We start from the raw sequence: 21,194 nt of genomic DNA on the forward strand, positions 1-21,194 counted from the left end.
TAAGAAGACATAAAGTTTCTTCTGGTAAATGCCAAGTTCTCTTTTGATGTTGAATTAAAAATATGCTCTTCTTTAAGAACAAATGACTCCCTTTTTGCATAAAATGAGGAAATCTAGGCAGTGGACACATCTTTAAAATCTAGTTTTATTAAAGAGGTGATACTTAGATTTTGCTTTATAGATTATCAATAAAGCCCTGAGTTAGTCTTTTAAACTTGGGTAGTTTTCTTCTTTTATAAGACACGTTTAGTTTGCCTTAACTGTGTGTCAGTGTAACATTTAATCATGTTTTGATGCATATATGTTAGAGATGTTAAATACTACAATAATAATAAATCTTAGAAATGTATGAATAGACAATATCTGTTCAAATTTCAATATATAAAATATGTAATTTTTTTAATATATATGTAAAAAGAAATAATTGCCTGTTTTAAGGAGGTAGGTATAATTAATGCCATAGTTTACATTATTTTCAGAGTAAACGATTTGGGTGGGAATCACTAAGCTTAACTATAGTTTAATTGGCAGATTTAAGATGTGTTGGAGATTATAGTTGTTCTTAGTTCTCTGTATTTAAATTCAAATCTCTGTATAATAGGCCTTTCTTCTAGAATGATGTCATATAGATATATGTATTATGGAGCCAAAACTTTTAAATTCATTTTAAAACAGCTTTTGAGTCTATATCCTGATTTTTATTTTTAAACTTAGAAAAGCAGGATGAGATCAGTAGTTATAAAAAATGAAGTCAATGGGAAGATGTGAGAGAAACGAGGTGTTGCTGAGTTGGCATTTACATGCTCAGGCCATCTTATCTTTCAGGACTAACTGGAGTCAGGTCTCATAGAGATTAAGAATTAAACTTTGCTCACTCTGGAAATTCCTGGATAATTTTCTTAATGCCATAACTAACCTCAGATTGAGAGAGTATAAAAAATATTGAAATATCTCTTTTTTCTACTTAAGTATTCTACAGAACAAATAATGTAATATAGAAGTTTATAGAGTTATAAATGTTTTAGTGATTGTCCAGTGTTAGACTAAATTATCTCCTTCATTTAGTTATTAAAACAAGGCAATAGATATCTATCCCTGGACTCCAATTATAAGAAGTAGTAAAAAATAAATGTTTTTAAATCAGCTCCTTAAAGGTCAGGCTTTCTTAGTTGCTTTAGTACAAATGTGAGTTTATAGTCCAAATTGGAAATTTCCTAAAACATTGATTTTTATGACCTATTTTTTTTTTTTTGTAAGAGTAAGTTGGATTTTATCTCCTTCATTTAGTGGGTCATCAGTATTAAACAAAAATAAAGCATGTTATCCTTATCAATAGGGTTTATTCATTTAGTGGATCATAAGTACTGGAAAGCTTATTGCGCCTATTGCTAGAAAGCACACAAGTCAGTATTTATATAAGTAAGTATTTATACTTACATACAGAGAGAATATAGTGGCATCTGCCATTTTTTGATGTCCCAATTTTAGGCCATAAATGACATTGAAGTCCCTCAAAAGATATCTAGGATGTTTTCAGATATACAAAGTGTTTCAGTCTTGTAAATTCTAATTTAGAAACTGATCATGTAGTTTCCGAGGGACTTAAGCATACTAAAGCAAAAGAATTCTCATAGATACTTCATTACCCTTTACATAAAGTCAGGTATGGTGTTCTAAAGGTGTCCTTTATAGTAGCACTTGCCAGCTAATGAATCATAGGTGAAGCCACTGTAAATATACTTCTCTCTGGTATTTTTGTTGCCTCTAGAACCTGTGTTTTCACTTTGGGGTGCTATAATTACTTTCCCATTTTTCCTATACTTAGTGTGCATCATTTTAGGATTTTTTTCTAAACATTGAATCTTGAGAAGTTACCAAATCTCACTGCTTTGTCAGCAAGGAACACTCATACTAAACAACAACAAGCTTAAGTGTAGGACTGCATGAACATTTCAGCATGAGATGTTACTATACTGAACCTCTCACAGTTCTTACCAGTTGAACTTAAATGAACGAATTAATGGTTCAGAATCTATTCTGAAAATGTTACTTCAAAATTTTATTTAGAAGCACATTCATAAAATTATTTTTTGAGTCACAGATGCATTTGTTGCTTGAAGCAATTTTTTAATTATGGGTTTACTGCAGACATCATTTGTTTCTTTACTTTCAGGGGTTAGCAAACTTTTTTCTGTAGAGGGCTAGATAGCAAATATTTTCAACTTTGTAGGGCTAAATGTTACCACTGTTCAATTTGCCCTCTAGTGTGAAAACAGCCATAGACGATACAAAAATTAAACTTTACTTACAAAAGCAGGCAGTAGACTGGACTTGGCCTGCAGACTGTAGGTTGCTAATTCCCTACTCAACTGGAATCTGAAAAGAAAACCTTTCTATTCTCCCCTTCCTTCTTCTTCTCATTCATTTTTTAAGCCTCTTTTTAAAAACTAGTTAAGTGAGGCACAGAGATGTTAAGTAGCTTGCCAAAGTTACACAGCTAATAAGGTGGAGCCAGGATGTGGGCTCAGGCAGGTGAACGTAGAGCCCATGCTTTTGACATTCATCATACTGCTTTTAGGACCAGTTGTTACAGATATTGGTAAATGTTTGTTAGGAATATTATATGCTTATGAACACAATGTGAATTTTGTTAATATAGTGGGATTTATCAATATAGAAATGTAAAAGGTAGAAAGTAAAAATCCTCCAGTAATCTCTTGTCCCAGAGATAACTTCTGTTAAGTTTTTGAATGATATACAAAAGGCCTTTGGTACTTCAGACTTCTCATTGCATATATAAAGTAAATATTTTTAAAAAATAAGTGAGAATCATATTCATATATACTGACCTATAACTACTCTATAATCATGGATACATTTCTAAGTCAGAATATGTTCTTTCTAAAATGCTGTATAGTATTCCATTAATATATGTCATAACATGTTAATCAACCAAATCCTCATTGATGAGTTTTAGAAATTTTCCAGTTTTATGTTTCAGTCCTTTTTAAGGTATTATTTTCATATGTAGGCTGTTCACTTTTTTTTTTAATAGTATGAAGTATTCGGTACAGAAGAGGAGGAAAAAATAAAATCTAAGGGACAAGATGTTACATCATCAGTATATTTCATGAAGTAAAATAAACAGTCAGCGATGCCTGTGGAACAATTGGGCTGATCCATGCTATTGCCAACAATAAAGACAAGATGCACTTTGGTAAGTCAGTTTTCATTCCTGCTATTCTCCGTTCCCCCCTTAAGTTATAAGTTAACTTACTGAGCAGTAGGTGGTGCTCTAGTTCTTTCTTTCAAAGTGTTAAAGAAAGCATTTTCCTTCTTTCTTTTATAATGGGAATGTGTGTAGTGTTAGAAAAAATAATAACCCTTCTTATTCTTTTATATTGTTGATAAACAGAGGTTTAACAAACAAGGAAATAACTTAAGTCCTGTCATTTATCCCAATATTTTCAAATTTCTAACTTACCAATGAAAGGGTTTTACCTGAAAAATAGTTAGCATACTTTTAATGTTTCGTAGATATCAAGCCTTTGCAATTTTATTTTCTTCAATATTCTTAGAATCTGGATCAACGTTGAAAAAATTCCTGGAGGAGTCTGTATCAATGAGCCCTGAAGAACGAGCCAGATATCTGGAAAATTATGACGTCGGTACCTTCTTTCTGTTTTGATCTCGTGTGGGCAAAGTTTTGTGGGATTGTAGATTCTGTTTGGAGGTCTGTCTTGAAACTGTAGTTCTGAGCAATTATGGATTTTTTTTGTATCCATTAAAAAAGGTCCTTGGTACCTCTCAGGTACTTTTTATCTGAAATATCCATAAATGTTGATAAATTGCTATTTCCTTTTTACATCCAGAGCTGAATTAGGGGAAAAAAAGCAGTTTGATTTACAAATTTATAAAATATCTTATGATTGACTATTCCTTACCATTCCCTCCTTATAATAAATATATACCTGGCAATACTCTGTGTGTCTTTCACTGGGAATTTGGAACAAGACTGAAGACCAATGCAAATGACAAAGGTTCAAAGGTAGATTTTAGACCATACTCTAGCTATTTTACCAATGTAATAATATTTTGCATGTGAAGACACAGTCCACATAATCTAGTTTTAAATTATTATACCATTTCATAGAATTGTTTTAGAGTGCTTTCTAAACTTTATTATTTTTGAAATCTATTTTCCTTTTAAAGACTTTTTACCTTTTAATAACATTTTAAGTAGATTATAAATTCTTTGAAATTAGAAGCAGTATAGTGTACATATTATTTTGTTAGAACAATGCTTTATGCAGAGTTCATGCCCAATAAATTCATTAATTTGATTATATTGCTTTAGCATTCTAACATACATTGATTATCTTATATTGTTTTTTCTTTAAAAAACCTATAGATCTAATTAAACATCTTTGTTTTATATAAAAATAAAATAAAAAGCATAAAGTCACCACCAGTAATCCCACCAATGATAGCCACCATTAATATTTTTTATAGGGAATATATGTACATAATTTTTTAAAACAAAAATTTGATCATACTGTAATACTGTTTTATAACTTGCTTTTTTCACTTACCACAAATGTATTACATACCCAGTAAATATATATTTGACATCATCATTTAATGGTTGCATAGCTTTCCATTGTATGGTATTTTATTTAACTAATAAATTGTCAGAAATTTAATGTTTTCCTCTTTTTAGCTATTTCAAAAAATTCTATAAGTTGTACCACTGTAGCTAAATCTTTGCAAATATCCTTAGTTATCTATAATTATGTACAGTTCTGTGTAATATATAAACTCCTGGAAGTGTTTGCATGTTTTTAAGGCTTTTTATTTGTTGCCAAATTTCCATTCATAAATGTTGTACCTGTAATTTACTACTTTGCCCATTTTCTTCATCTTTGCTAGTAGAGTATTATAAGAGCATTTTTTTTTTAAGTTCAGGAAACTAAAAAATCTAGCTTGTGATAAATCATGCTTTTTGCTCTACATTTCTAAACTGCTGACTGAAGCTGCATGATTAAGCATAAATACAACCAGAGCGGCAGAGGAGCATGTAACCTAGAGAAACAGATGACAAATTTCTTCAGTCTCAATCTGTGAGATGCTTACTTTATTCTGGTCTCAGTTAAATAAAGTGTTAAATGTTCATCGTAATAATTAAATAAGCTAAATGACACCCACTTACACCTGGAGATTACAAAAAAATCACATATTCAGTTTTCTATCATCAGAGATTTGTGGTTCAGAAAGTGCATCAATTCACTTGGTTACTCAAATTATTCTTAAATATTTAGAATTAAAGTGTTCCTAAACTTCCTCCAATTTGTTGTTTCTTAACAAAGCTTTAGATGTTAAATTTAGCATTATTATTTTCAGTTAAAAACTTGGATATAGTCAGTTTTTTTCTATTAACACCTTGTATTCTTGTTACAGGCTATTCGAGTTACTCATGAGACCATTGTCCATGAAGGTCAGACTGAGAGGTATTTCACATTTTTTAAAACTATTCTTGCCATGTTTAAATTTAACCCCAGTGTTATTGTATGATATGCAGTTTTAGAAAATTACTTGGATTTTTTTTTTCCATTGAAGGGATATGCTTATGTAAAAGTAGTCATACTTCAGCAGAAGAACATGTTTTGACAAACTGTTAACATGCACTTTGATATTGGCCAGCTCAGTTTGTCAGATTGCTTACAGGCTGTGTGCTGTTTGCTCTGGCTAACGGGCGATCTGTGTTTTCCCTGTTAGAATCCTTTGACTTGTAAGTATTTTGAGAAAAAATCGATAGCCATTAGGATTTTCAAGAGTCTTTATCATCCCCAACTTCTAACAAGAAGCTATATCATTCCCTTTGCTCAATAAATTCTGCTCTGGGGCCATGTGTTGATCATCACCCTCTTGACTTGGTTAGCTAGTTCTTCAGCAAGGTCACCTCTCCTCTCACTTCTTTTTTCATTCACTTGGTTTCCCTCATTCCCTTCTTGCATTTCTTCTTTGCCTTCCCACCAAACCTTACTCTTCTACTCTTGAGGGAAGTTTGTCAGAAAGTGTTTCAGGCAAATGAATAATCAAAGTTATTTGGTGTGTTTATAGCATATTTAAGTGTTAACATCAGAGTTCTACAGATTTTCTTCTTTCTTATCCCATGTGTGACTTGAAACCATTCATTGTCATATATGAAGGTGATATTGCCCTTTATGCTTTAATACTTAGAAAAAACCTGACTTAGAAATATTGATCTTAAGTGTTCCCACTATCTTCAAAAATTTTTTAAAGAAATAAAAATTTAATTATATGACACAACCGCAATTTTTCATAAATTGAACTGGAAAACTGAATGTATCTAATAAACCATGTAGGAATTTAAACATTAATTCTCCCTATATACACCTTCTTGATTGCTCTCAGGTTCTGTCAGAGGTGTAGACTTGCTTTTTTTTTTTACTAAGTTTATACACACAAGTGACATATCTACATGAGTTTAGCATCAGATTGGAAATTAATGAAATGCTCTGTTTTTTATATTATTTTATGTGATCCCAAACATGTACTTAATCTTCACTATGCTTTGTTTGATAATTGTAAATTATAGAGTATTAAAAGTAGCAATGATGGTGATCAGTAAGATTATTGTAAAATATGAAAACAATTATTTGAAATAAATCAACTAAATAATATATGTTTACTTAAAAAATTCTTTTGCATAACATCTCTTGCCTCCTTTTCTTAATTATTATGGCTTTAATACCTATTTTTAGATGATGTTTACATCTTTTTTTCCAGACCTGAACTCCATTTTTTTCCCATCTTAGATGCCTGTTAGACATCACCTAAATGTCCATCATAGTTTAGAATGCAGTTGTCCTTGTTTGAGCTTATTATCTTGTAACTTAATCTTTTTTTCCCTTTATTTTTTCTGTCTCTATAATAGTTATACCATACATTTTCCCCACTAATCTAAATTTGTTTTACTTCTTCCTAGAAGAACAGCTTCTTATGTAGATTCTCAGTCTTTAATATTGATCCTAATACTCATTCATTTGTACACAGTGCTGCTGGATTAGCTTTCCTCAAATGTAACCTGAATCAATTGGGTGCTCAAATTTCTCTGGGGTTACTTTGTGTTACTTGGTGATTCTCAAGGTGAGGTGGAGGAGGAATTCAGGATTTTCTGGATGGCTTTTCCAAATAACACCCCCACAGAATTAATCACTTTTGCTCTCTTACAGTTGAGAATCACTGTTAGAGTGAACCATATATTTTATGTGTCTTATAGCCCTGAAGTATACTGGGGTAAGGAAAAAAAAATATTTGAGAGCCACTTCCCAAGCATATGCAGTGACGTTCAGCCCCTTTAGCCTAGCTGTCTTCTAGGTTTTCCTAACCCTTGTCTCTCTAACTTTTCAACAGTGTTTTCTCTTTAAACATTTCTCCCTAGCCATCCCTCACTTTATTGTTGCTGTGCTTTAACTCTTGCAGTTCCCCCTTTCTAAATATATTCCTTTTTTAAATCTCTGCTTTTCTGATTTCTCCTGTCCTTCAAGATTTGGCTTAAATGCCACTTTCTGCTTGAAGCAGTCCATCCCTGCTATGGATTCTTTTATGTGATTCCTACTATTTGCATTTAGGCTATTTATTTCATTTATTTAAGATATATATGTATTTTCACATTTAACACCTCTGAAATTAATATGAATTTTCAGTTGATGTCATAATCTGCTTGGTGGATTCCCTTCTTAGTGGTACATAAAATGATACATCTTATAACCAGTGGTACCTCAGATTTGATGACATGTGGTGTCATATCTCCCTTATTGTGGCTCTTAAACCTAGGATGGCATCTGATTCATTTGGGCATGCTCAAAAATATCCAACACCACTCCTTGTACATAGGCAAAACGTGTATTTATTAATTCACTGGAATCAGTTCAGAACTATTCTTAGTAGTATAAGAACTACTAAAAAAAAAAAATGCAGTCTTGGTTTTCTCTAGTGCCCTGAGCAAACAGAACATGCCTATTAGCCATTGTTTCTCAATAGGGAATCTTAACATTTTAACAAGGGCATTTAACATACTAATATTTTGGAAAAAGTTCAGTTCTTTCTTGTGTGGGGCTGGTTTGTGCAGTCCAGGGTGGAATATAGTTTTATTATATTCTAGTCAGTATTTTAGTGACTCGCAGTAACTGAGAGAACAAACCACCCTGCCATACAGTTCCAAATGCAGTATCAACCAGTTTAATACTGGTTCACCAAGGGGCTGTTTTTGTGATCATCTCATTTCAGGTTCATCTACCATCTATGAGCTTACGAGTCTTTGACATATTATTATCTCCATTGTTCTTTGTGTTCTAGTACACTGGTTATCGTCAGCTCCTGCAAAACACTTAGGTCTTTCCAATTTGTGTGTTTGATTGGGCTGCTATGGCTCCAGGCGGTAAGTATTTTCCTGGCCCAGGGTGAATAAACTGGTGTGACTGAAATCAGTCAAGGGAAAAGCTAGATTGGGAGAAACTCTTTTATTGCTTACAAGAGGCCTGGCTCCACTCACCCCCTTTAGCTCCACCCTCACTCCCCTGTCTCTCCCCTGTCCTGTTGTGCACTTGTCTCTCTACCTGCCCCTTCTGGGAGAAACTCCACAGGCTCCCTGGAGACTGACAGGCGCCAGACCAATTACAGTACAGAGAGGAGGAGAGAACAGCCTCTCTCCGCCCCTTGTTTCAGAGGCTGTGGGAAGAAACACCTATTGATATGTAAATGGACTAAGGCCAGGTGAGACCTTATGGAAATACTGCAGTTTTACCCCACAGCTGCCATAGCAAAATACCAGAGACTGGGTGACTTAAACAACCAAAATTTGTTTTCTCACGGTTCTGGGGGCTCGAAGTCAGTATCATGGTGCCAACAGGTTGGTTTTGGTGAGCAGTCTCTTTCTGGCTTGTAGACAGGTGCCTTCTCATTGTGTTCTCACGTGGCTTTTCCTCTTTGTGCATGTGGAGAGCTAGATGGCTGGTGTTTCTTCCTCTTCTAATAAAGATACCAGTCCTATCTGATTAGGGTCCTACATTTGTGACCTTGTTTAACCTCAGTTACTTCCATAAATGTCCTGTCTCCAACTATAGTCACATTGAGGGTTAGGGCTTCAACATAAGAATTTAGGGGGATGGGAGATGCAGTTCAGTCCCTGATACCATCTTTGTGCTTTCTAGATATACCTCTTCTCTTTGTATAGTTGACACCTTCTCATCCTTTAGTTTTCATCTTAAAAGTCATTTTTTAGAGAGGCTTTCTTTGATCACTGTTAAGTATCACCACCTGTATAAATTATCTGTCACAAAAACTTGTTTATTTTCTTCCTGGCACTTTTTAATCTATAGTAAGTTGGGTATTTTTTTTTTTTTTTGGTTTGTATATTCCACTGATTGGACTGTAAATCCCATGAGTCCATGAGTGCATGGGCCTTTTTGTCATATTCACATTGAATCCCTGGGACAGTGCTTGGCATCTGTCTTACGGGGTTGCTGTGAACATTAATGAGCTAATCATGTAAAATGCTTAGAATAGTACCTGGTGTGCAATGGACCTTAAATATGGTAATTTCATTTTAGTAGTCATTCAGAAAATGAATATGAATGGCAGAGGATGAGGCTGAAGTGATAGGGTGAAGCTATATCAAGGAGAGGGCTTGGATTTTGTAGGCAATGGGGAACCACCAAAGGTGGTATGTTTAGTTTTAAGCATATTGAGCTTAAGGTGAGTTTATGGATCATCTGTAGAAGCTGGGTATGGAGTCTATAAAGTTTCAGGGAGATATCTGGAGTCTTTTGTATTTGGGTAGTAACCTTGAGAATTTTACAGAATAAGAATAGTGGTGGACCACTATATATATATCTGGAAAGCACAAAGATGGTACCAGGGACTGAACTGGGACATGTAAGTGTAAAAGGTAAAGTAAGTGAAGTCAGTAGTAACAGTGTATTAGCAATGGCAGTCATTACTGACATTGGTTCTCTCTGTTAGAACACGGTCATTTGAATAGGACTAGCAGAAGCTTCAGTAGATGCAGAAATTTGTAGACTAAATGAGAAACCAATAAGTTGAGCCACCAACACAGAGTAGTCTTTTCAGAAGACTGGCCATTGTATGCTACTATAGAGCAAGTCTCTTTACTTGTATGTTTTTCCCCATCCCACCACGATTGTTAAGTAGACTTTGGCTAATACGGAAATATGAACACTAGCCCTACCTTACTTATGTTTCATTAACCTGCACTGAAAGTTACTGCTTTCATTTTTCACTTGAGATTAGGAAAAAAAAAAGAGCAATTACATGTTTTTAAAATGATGAACAAGTATCAGTGATACAATAATGGAAGCAATCTTCAAGTCAAATTTGAAAGGAGGGGAAAAAATGTCCAAAAGGGTATTTTATTTGCCTTCAGACTCTACACTTATTTTATTGATGCTTATCTAAAAACCACTTTTTAAAGTTTATAATTTGTCTATTATTAATCTAGGAGCTAGACCAGATATGAGTAGAGTTCTCCTAATTAATTTTGTTTACTTAACTTTGTACAAAAGGGATTAATTTATTATAGTGTTCAGAATTCTCCATGTAAATTTATAGTATTATTGAAGAATAACTGAAACTGGTACTATTCTATTTATATTTTTAAGTAAACATGCCAGTATGTAAAATGTAACAAAAAAACACTTTTAAATTTTCATATATTTACTTAGAGTATATTTTTAGTTCACATTTTAAACAGTTGTAATCAAATACTGTTGTGGGTTTCTTCTCTTAATATTTTATCATGAGCATTTTCTTGTTTCATCAAAATCTCTTCATAAATAATTCTTCATGGCTATATGCTATTAGATGAATGAACCATAATCTACTTTCCAGTTTCCTTAACCTTTAATGTTTAGATTGTTTTCAGTTTTTCAAGTTAAAACTAACTTCATTGAATATTTTTTTTTATCCAAGTATTCATGCTCTGTTCATTCTTTAAAAAGTTTCTCATAGTAGAATTGCTGAGTCAAAGGGATGAACATTTTTAAGTTTCTTGTTATATAACAAAATTGTCTTTCATTTGATCAAGTAACCTGTTTGAGCACTACGGTACCAAACACTATGCTAGGTGCTGCATATACTAAATGAGTATAGACACAGTTTGTCTCTTCAAGGATCTCTTACTTCAGTGGAGATAGCCTCAGAAATAGCCCTTGCCAGTATTGAATTCTGTTTTTAAATTTTGGTGTTTGATAGAGGGAAATATGTTTGATCACTAATGACCAATCAAAGATCTTTAGTAAAAGTTTACTACATGAATTTAAATCGTGAAATTAAATTGTAATTAATTTACAATGAAATATGTAATCTATTTTGATTAGTCTTGTCCTATAGGAGAAGAATTATTTGAATATTAGGGAGCAATGGGTACATTTTGATTTCAAATGTATACTCATATATATGTATGCATGATGGAAGGTAAATTGGTTATGTGTATATCTAGTTGGCTTTTTTTGCCCAACTAATGCAGACTGTCCTTGGGGAAAAATAGTGTCATGTTTCATTTTCATTAGCCATATAAATATAGTTTGCATGGCTTCATTTTACTCTGGACTATAGTTTTTAGTTATTTTGATTATGTTGGAATTATGAGTTAAGATCACATATTTCCTTTTTAGGGATTTATTTTCTTATTTCCTTGACTTTGAAAGAGACTGAACCTATTAGGAAGAAACTTAGGTCTTATAGAATGTACAACTTAAATTCCTAACCTGGAAGAATCGGCCACAGTAAAAGGAACTCTGGTGCAAAGTATTATACATTTTAAGCTGCATAGTCCAGTTTTGTCAAGAATTCTGAAATTGTAACTTCCTTCTGATCTTTTTATTTTCATTTATTTTCTGTATCTCATCTTTATTCTATTACAAAAAGACTTGTGGTAGATCTTTATTGGGCAACTTCAGTTTTTTTCATTCTTAAAATTGAAAAATGTTCTGTAACTTCTTTCCTAGCTCCTTATACTTTGCCTGTCTCTCTTCTTTTTTTATTGTCGTCATTCCTTCTCCAAATAGAGGCATGTTTAAAAAGCATGTGTTGAATGGGAGAACTAAGTTTGAAGGAGTATTAATTAGTATTTGTCAGAGTGGAAAAATATTATTGAAATCATTCTTATGTCCCTTAGTTTTTAAGCACTGCACTGACACCATGCCACCAAGCATGTAATCTGTTCTTCTTTATCTAATATCACTAAAAAATAAATCTAGTACAAATAGATTAAATTTGTTATTTGCATTTTCCCCCCTTGCTTAGGTTAACAAGTGTTTTATCCTAAAGTGGATCAAAATATGCTTATTTTTCTTTTCTTTATCATCTTTCTTCTTCTTTTTTATTTTTATTTTTATTTTTTGGTCAATCTATGTTTTTGGACATGGAGATATTAAACTATTACTTATTTTAGAGGAAAGTTCTTAGACTAAATTTACCAGTTTAATCCTCCAGATCTGACTAGATGCAACTCTTCTATCTAAAAATGTCTGCGATAAAAATAGAGTTGAGGTTGTGTTTGGGGATGGTGAGGTCTTTCTTTATTTTGTTTTAAACCACAACTTTCCAAAACAGAGGATAATGCTAGGATTTAAGATTTTTTCATGTGTCATAAATGAGAATAAATATAACATGTGGAGATACATGTCATGATATTAACAGAAATGTCTGACATGGAGAATTGTAAATTGAAGTGAGAAACACAATTGTTAAATCAGTAGGGTGAAAAAAACTCAGGAATATCTTGAAATCTATGGACATCTTGATTTATTAGGTGAGCAAAATGAAGAAATCTGCCATTATCCAGATTTTCCATGAAATATATAGTAGTATTTTGTGTGTGTTGATATCTAGCCCATGTTTCACTTTGGCTTCTTTGCCAGCTGAACATGGATATTCTGTAGGAAACTTTGCATCTTTTGCAAGAGTATAATTTTACTTTCCTTTTTTAAATTTGGACCTTTAATTTAGTGCAATTGAATGTATTGGACTTAAATTTATTTGAAAATCTACAGAAATACTTTTAAAATTAACTTACTGATTTTGATTTTAAGCTTTAAAAATTTTAAATATGTGTACATTCTCATGCATGTGCTCACACATGTTCTCATGCACGTGAGCACACACATATATAATTTTACTTTTCATGGTATTTGGCAGCCCTAGAGAAGTTCCTAATTCTTTTCCTTTCAATGCACCACTTTTTAGAGTCAGTGACATTTCTTAAGTCTGAAAGGACATACGCATTCAGGAACTGTTAAATTATAATCTTCATGAACAAGTGCATATTTTATCAGCCTGATTTGGCTTACGTCAGTAAGAGGAATCATGATTTCTAATGATCTGCTAATGAGGAGGTAGAATTCTTTTAAAAGGTTGAATTTCGTTCTTTTCAATATTTTATTCTCATTTCTACCATGAAGGGAAGAAGTTATTGTGAAGAAAGTACACGTTATTCTCTAGTAAATATTGTAGGCATTCAAGCCAAAAGATCCTCACCATGAAATGACTGGAGTTTCTGGACACTGGGCATCATTTTTGGGTGCTACAGTGCCAATCAAGGAAATCTTGGCTACTATTAAGTGTCATTTATGTCGTGTCAGTTACATCACCTGTTTTTGATGTGGAAAAATATCAGGTATTTAAAAAACATCTCTGGTTTTATATGAGAACTAGGAACATTTTTTAAAGAAGTTACATACCATAATTTTACCATATTTACTTAGCCATTTTGTAATGTCAAATTTTTAAATAAAAATTCACATTTACATTTCTGTGGTCTCTGATTTTCTGCAATTCTGATTCTTTTTAAGACTAGAAAACAATTGGCAGCACTTTATGTCACCTACAGTGATGTCATATAGTGCTGACACTAATAATAAAATGAATGCTGTATACAGTTTTAGTATGTATTTAAGAAAAAACATGTAATTTAAAGAGTAAGGTTATATTGATACTCTTCTATTTTTAAATGAATATGTATTTAGTCCTTGCTTCCATCTAAATTACTAAAATTAATAGCAAACACTGATTTTTGTTATAAACAAAATAATCTGGATGATGTTTTTCCTAGGAATTGATAAATACTAGTAGATACTATACAGTCAAACGTAAAATATCTTAAATGGTTTTAAGATCACTGCTGAATAATCACATTAGGTCAATTTGCTATGCCAAGGAATTAGCATTTGCAAAATTTTAATTCCTGTAATCCAATCCAAGATAAAAATGTTATGTTATTCAGCATATGTCCACTGCTAGGATATTAAAAAAGAAAGTATTTTTATAAATTTTTTAAATGCAAACTTTGGTCACATATTTAAATACTCATATATCCCATATTTTAGCTATTTATGTTTATAAATGTATAGTTTAAGGTATAACCTTGAAAATTGAATATAGAATAACATGATAAGCCAAAACCACTCCTGAATAAGATTTGTGGATTTCTCATACCAGATTTCTTAGCAGGTGTCTTCATTATTTCTGTTTAAAAAGGTTAAAAACATTATTTTTCTCAAACATTTATAACTCTCTCTTTTACTTAAAAATAGTAAAATTATAATAGCATGGAATGAGAATTAATATAAAATTAAGATCCAAGTGAAAATTTTCAACTTCTTTTTAACTTGATAAGAGTGACATATCTATTCAGCCATCTTCCTCTCTAATTGAGTTAAGAAAGTATTTTATATGTCTATGCACCAGCTTCTTTATTTCTTTATGCTAATAATTTTTCCTTCTTTTTTGCTGCTGCTATCATGGTAGCTAAAGATTCAGAAGAGTTCCAAAAGACAAATAACTCTGGGCATTCTGTATTGGAATGTTGTAATTCTTGAGGGTTAAGGGCAAACTAGGAAGGAATGAAATCTCTGTTGTCCTGATATATTGAATAAATTAAATTGATCGTTTAATCCTTTCCTTCAAAATAACTACAGGTACAGTTGGCTTCATGAGTGAATTTTTCCAAATATTTAAGAAATACTATTAATATTTCCATGAATTATTTCAGACAGAAGAAAAGAAATTGAACAATTTGTTGTTTGAGATCACATTATTTTGCTTAAAAGCTTCACAAGGGCATTACTACAAGAAAGGAAAACTATAGCCAAAAGTATCTCATAAACACAGATGCAAAAATCCTAAACAAAAACCAGCACACTAAGTCTAGAGATACATAAAGTCTATATCATCACCAACCTATGATTAATTCATGAATGTAAGACTGAGCTAACACTGGGAAATCAATTATTGTAAATTCATTACATTAACAGAACAAAGGAGAAAACTTTCATCTCATGCCAAGATGAGAAAAGTAATTTCAATAGATTCAGAAAAAGCATTTGATAAAACAAAAGTCAACACATTTTCATGTTTAAAAATCAAAGCCAAACCAATAATACCACCACCACAAATATCCTCTTAGCTCATTAGGAGGAGAAAAGAATGCCTTTAAATCAATTATGAGTTTTAAAAACAAAACAAAACAAAACCTTAGAAGCATACCACGTGATAAAACACTAATGGATTACAAGTATATAAGGATGCCCTTTGTCATCACTTTCATTCTTCATTGTCCTGGAGTTCCTTGATGTTGTTAGATAAGAAATAGAGTATGTAAGATAGGAAAAAAAATAAGGCTCTCAGTATTTGCAAATTATATTGCAAACATTTATAATAAAATGTTTAACTCTTAAAATAGTTAAAATATTTAAATGTGATTCATCAAGTTTATTGGATGTAAGGTCAATCTGAAAATCAGCTTTATTTGCACATATCTAATAATTAACAATTGAAAAATTAGTTTTATAATTATATATATATATATATACATTAGCAGGAAAAACAGAAATAAATTTATGCAAGATCTCTATATATAAAAATATAAAACTTATTGAGATAAATTATAGATATATACATAACAGGAAAAGTATTCCATTTTTAGATTCAATACTTGAAAGATGTTAAATTGCCTGCAATTGCTTTATATGTTTAATGGATTTTTTGGAAAAATAATCCTAGCAGTTTGTGTAGGTGTGTGTGTGAGAAGTAGACTCTAGTATTTCTACTGAAATGCAAAGAGCCAGGAAATGCCATGACAATCTTGAAAATATGATCAGCTTTTAAACAGCTACAGTACATCAAACTGTACAGTGTTAATTCAAGAATAGATAAGTAAACCCGTGGATCAGGGTAGGAAGCTTAGAAACAGACCCACATATTCACGGATACTTGCTCCATTGAACAAAGCTGATTAATCTCACAAACAGTAATGTCAAGCGAAATAAACAATACATATCATATGATTCCAATTAAACAAAGTTCCAAATCATGTAATAATATATGGTATTACAAGTCTCTAAGTACAGTTTGCTTCTGGGATGTAGGGGTACGCTGATAATGGGATGCTGGTAGTGTTTGATTTTTAGCTCTAATTGGAGATACCATGAGTTTGTTCATTTTTTGATAATTCATAGAGCAGCCCACATGATTTGTACACTTTTCTACAGAGTATGACTTAGTAAAATAAAAATATTAATGGAAAATGGCAACAGGAGAAAGTGTTCATGTGTAAATTGATATTCCTTTGTGTTTATCTTTATTGAAGTTTATAACTTAATACCAGTGTTATCTTGGGCAAGTTACTAACTTTTTCTCTTTGTATTTCATCAACCATATAATGAGAAATATCTGATCATTTTCTTAGATAAAATGAATTAAAATACATTTGTAAAGACTTAGAAGTTTTCCTGGCCCGTAATAAGTGTTAGTCACCACCATTATCATTATCATCATCATTTTTTAGTTTTTTTTTTAAGAATTTGCTTATAGTGAAAATAATTATCTAGGGTATCATTACACCTGTGTCAAATGTCACTGGCATTGTTGCTCCAGTACTATACTTCACAAAATTTTCTGTATTTCAAAATTTCATAAATTCCCAGTCAAATTAATGTTTCCATTCTTGGCAAATACATTATTTCAGATTTCTTCAGATAAAACAAAAGTTTCAAGGAGATCTTGCATTGGTATGATTTAAGCAAATTGAAGAAAGAGAGGCAAAGAAAGTGGCTCCTTGGCTGTTTATTAGTTAGTAATATTAGAAGATGCGAATTAAATTGAAGGACAACATGTCATGTTTAATAGCAACATCAGTTTAGAAAGTTACCAAATTTTCTAAACTTTTTCTAAATATTTATCAATTAAAGGTGAATTATTAGTTTTGTTAGGCAGAAAGACAGATAGCAGGATGAAAAGACGGTTGGACCCACCAAAAACTCAGGGAGTTAATCATATAAAGTCAGAGAGCCACTGATAACTTAGAAGACTCATTAAATAAAGCCACAGGGACCAAGAGTGACCTGAAGGGCACAGACACTCCCCAGATAAGAAACTGCACTCCCCAGATGACAAAAATTCCCCAGATAAAAATGTCAGAATACGGGCCCATGTCTTCAGTCCTCCAATCAGATCAAGCTCCCAAAGCCAAAGAATGTCAATCAAGGACTTCTCTGCCCTGCCGAAAACCCCATAAAAGAAGCCTCACGGTAAGCAGCCTGCCTTTGTCTACCTTGACTCTGGCCAGCGATTCCTTTGGAATGTAATCATGTGTAACTCAGGGGGGAAAATGTGTTCCCAGCTCGGGGCACATAAGCCATAAACCACTGAAATATAAATCAGTCAAGGGAAAACTAGATGGGGAGAAGGACTTTCATTGCTTCCAAGAATCCTGGCTCTGTCTACTCCCGCTTGCCTGTTTCTCCAGTTGCTACTCTCATTTCCCCCATTTCTCTTCTGTGTTTGTCTGGGAGACCAAAACCTCTCCCATCATGGCTCGTGCTTGCCTCCCTCCCCACCCCTTGTAAGCACCTATTGATATGGAGATGGTTAAGGCCAGCAGGAGATTCTGGAAATACTGCCATTTTACCCATACAAGGAAACCTGCCTCTGTCTCCCTTGACTCTGTCCTGCTTCTCCCTTGGAGTGTATTCAAATAAAATGTTCATTCTGCTTTGCCACTATGTCTCTGTCTCTCAATTCTTTGTTGCAGTGGAGATGAGAACTGAGAATGAACTCAGCCCATAACAGTTTCAGACTTACAATTTATTTTAACTTGTTGATTAGTACCATGTTCTAAATAGTAGGGTAAGCATGTTCATATAATTACAGATTGTCAGGTAGAGCACAACGCAGTAGAAATTTGAAATGGTATCCTTAGGAAGCTTCCCATTGCTGTTCAGGAATCATCCAGCATCATTTTATACAGATTTATTTTCTGAGCTTTTTCACTTGAAGTGTTAGCACATAGTGATTGCATAAAATTATTTTATGAATGTATAAAAAATGTGCTGTTTATAAAATTAGAATTCTAGAATTAAAATGCCTTAACATTCAAACTAGTGCACTTTGGACCTGACTCTGTCACTTTCCAGTTTTATGACCTTAAAAAATCCTCTCAGTGAGTTTTCTCTGCTCTGAAAGTCAGCCTAAATGACTCTTAGCTAAGTAAACTCAGGCCATATGAAGATGAACAGCCTCAGGAATGTTTAGGACCACAAGTCTAGAGACACTTAGACAGGGAAGAGTGCAGTCTTAAAATCTTAAGTTGTTCTTAAATCTTAAATGTTATCTAATACAAGTTATTTGAGCTCCCAAGATAGGGAAACTGCACAAGGAAAACAAAGGAAAAGCAATAATCAAGCATGATAAACCTGGTATTACTGACATTTTGAGGAATCATTCCCAGTTAGCATTTTTTAAATTCTTTTTTTCTTATTTTATTTTTTATTCTGGTATCATTAATATACAATCACATGAGCAACATTGTGGTTACTAGATTCCCCCCATTGCCAAGTCCCCACCACATACCCTATTACAGTCACTGTCCATAAGCATAGTAACATACTATAGAGACACTATTTGTCTTCTCTGTGCTATACTGTCTTCCCCGTGCCCCTCCTAAACTATGTGTGCTAATCATAATGCCCCTTATTCCCCTTCTTCCTCCCTTCCGAACCACCCTTCCCAGTCCCTTTCCCTTTGGCAACTGTTAGTCCATTCTTGGGTTCTGTGAGTCTGCTGCTGTTTTGTTCCTTCAGTTTTTGCTTTGTTCTTATGCTCCACATATGAGTGAAATCATTTGGTACTTGTCTTTCTCTGCCTGGCTTATTTCACTGAGCATAATACCCTCCAGCTCTATCCATATTGTTGCAAATGGTAGGATTTGTTTTCTTCTTATAGCTGAATAATATTCCATTGTGTATATGAACCACATCTTCTTTATCTGTTCATCTACTGATGGACACTTAGGTTGCCTCCATATCTTGGCTATTGTAAATACTGCTGCAATAAACATAGGGGTGCATATGTCTTTTTGAAACTGGGCTCCTCCATTCTTAGGGTAAATTCCTAGAAGTGGAATGCCTGGGTCAAATGGTATTTCTATTTTTAGTTTTTTGAGGAACCTCCATACTGCTTTCCACAATGGTTGAACTATTTTACATTCCCACAAACAATACAGGAAGGTTCCTCTTTCTCCACATCCTTGCCAGCGTTTGTTGTTCCTAGTCTTTTCTATGTTGGCCATCCTAACTGGTGTGAGGTGATATCTCATTGTGGTTTTAATTTGCATTTCCCTTACAATTAGCAACATGGAGCATCTTTTCAATTGCCTGTTGGCCATCTGAATTTCTTCTTCGGAGAAGTATCTGTTCAGATACTCCACCCATTTTTTAATGGGGTTATTTGCTTTTTGGGTGTTGAGGCTTGTGAGTTCTGTATATTTTGGATGTTAACCCCTTGTGGGATATGTCATTCACAAATATATTCTCCCATACTGTAGGATGCCTTTTCTGCTGATGGTGTCTTTTGCTGTACAGAAGCTTTTAAGCATGATGTAGTCCTATTTGTTCATTTTTTATTTTGTTTCCCTTGCCTGAGGAGATGTGTTCAGGAAAAAGTTGCTCATGTTTATGTTTAAAAGATTTTTGCCTATGTTGTCTTCTACGAGTTTTATGCTTTCATGACTTACATTCAGGTCTTTGAACCATTTTGAGTTTACTTTTGTGTATGGGGTTAGACAATAATCTAGTTTCATTCTCTTGCATGTACCTATCCACTTTGCCAGCACCAGTTGATTGAGAGGCTGTCATTTCCTCATTGTATGTCCATAGCTCCTTTATCATATATTAATTGACCATATATGCTTGCTTTTATATCTGGGCTCTCTAGTCTGTTCCATTGGTCTATGGGTATGTAAATCTTCCAGTACCAAATTGTCTTGATCACTGTGGCTTTGTAGTAGAGCTTGAAGTCAGGGAGCGTAATACCCCCTGCTTTATTCTTCCTTCTCAGGATTGCTTTGGCTATTAGGAGTCTTTTATGGTTCCATATGAATTTTAGAACTATTTGCTCTAGTTCACTGAAGAATGCTGTTGGTATTTTGATAAGGATTGCATTGAATCTGTAGATTGCTTTGGGCAGGATGGCCATTTTGACAGTATTAATTCTTCCTATCCATGAGCATGAGATATTTTTCATTTATTGGTACTGTCTTTAATTTCTCTCATAGGCTCTTATAGTTTTCAGAGTGTAGGTTTTTCATTGCCTTGATTAGGTTTATTCCTAGATTTTATTCTTTTTGATGCAGTTGTGAATGGGATTGTTTTCCTCATTTTTCTTTCGATTAGTTCATCATTAATATACAAGAATGTAACAGATTTCTGTGCATTAATTTTGTATCCTGCAACTTTGCTGAATTCAGATACTAGATCTGGTAGTCTTGGAGTGGATTCTGTAGAGTTTGTTATATACAATATCATGTCATTTGCAAACAGGGAGAGTTTAACTTCTTCCTTGCTAATCTGTATGCTTTTTATTTCATTGTGTTGTCTAATTGACGTGGCTAGGACTTCCAGAAATATGTTGAATAACAGTGGAAAGAGTGGACATCCCTGTCTTGTTCCCAATCTTAAAGGAAAGGCTTTCAGCTTCTCTCTGTTAAGTATAATGTTGGCTGTGGGTTTGTCATATATGGCCTTTATTATGTTGAGGTACTTGCCCTCTCTACCCGTTTTGTTGAGAGTTTTTATCGTGAATGGATGTTGAATTTT

The 21,194-nt window shown here is 33.2% G+C and overlaps 1 protein-coding gene across 6 annotated transcripts in view; it reads left to right on the forward strand.

Moving 5' to 3' along the window:
- LOC108397109 (ubiquitin carboxyl-terminal hydrolase isozyme L3-like) overlaps window positions 1-21,194 on the forward strand; it is a 211,672-nt gene that overhangs the window by 9,274 nt on the left and 181,204 nt on the right. For 4 of the 6 annotated variants that reach the window (XR_012121050.1, XM_073212533.1, XM_073212532.1 and 1 more), the window contains exons 2-5: window positions 3,056-3,217; window positions 3,579-3,664; window positions 5,458-5,507; window positions 8,383-8,464. Coding sequence is in view for 4 of the 6 variants with exons in the window: in XM_073212533.1 (XP_073068634.1) it covers window positions 3,208-3,217; window positions 3,579-3,664; window positions 5,458-5,507; window positions 8,383-8,464 (228 nt within the window). In the remaining 2 variants the exon portion in view is untranslated. The remainder of the gene's footprint in view (window positions 1-3,055; window positions 3,218-3,578; window positions 3,665-5,457; window positions 5,508-8,382; window positions 8,465-21,194) is intronic. The other 2 variants (XR_012121051.1, XM_073212535.1) reach the window with 1 other exon arrangement.

The sequence above is a fragment of the Manis javanica genome, chromosome 9, assembly GCF_040802235.1.
Source record: "Manis javanica isolate MJ-LG chromosome 9, MJ_LKY, whole genome shotgun sequence".
Classification (NCBI taxonomy): Eukaryota; Metazoa; Chordata; class Mammalia; order Pholidota; family Manidae; genus Manis; species Manis javanica.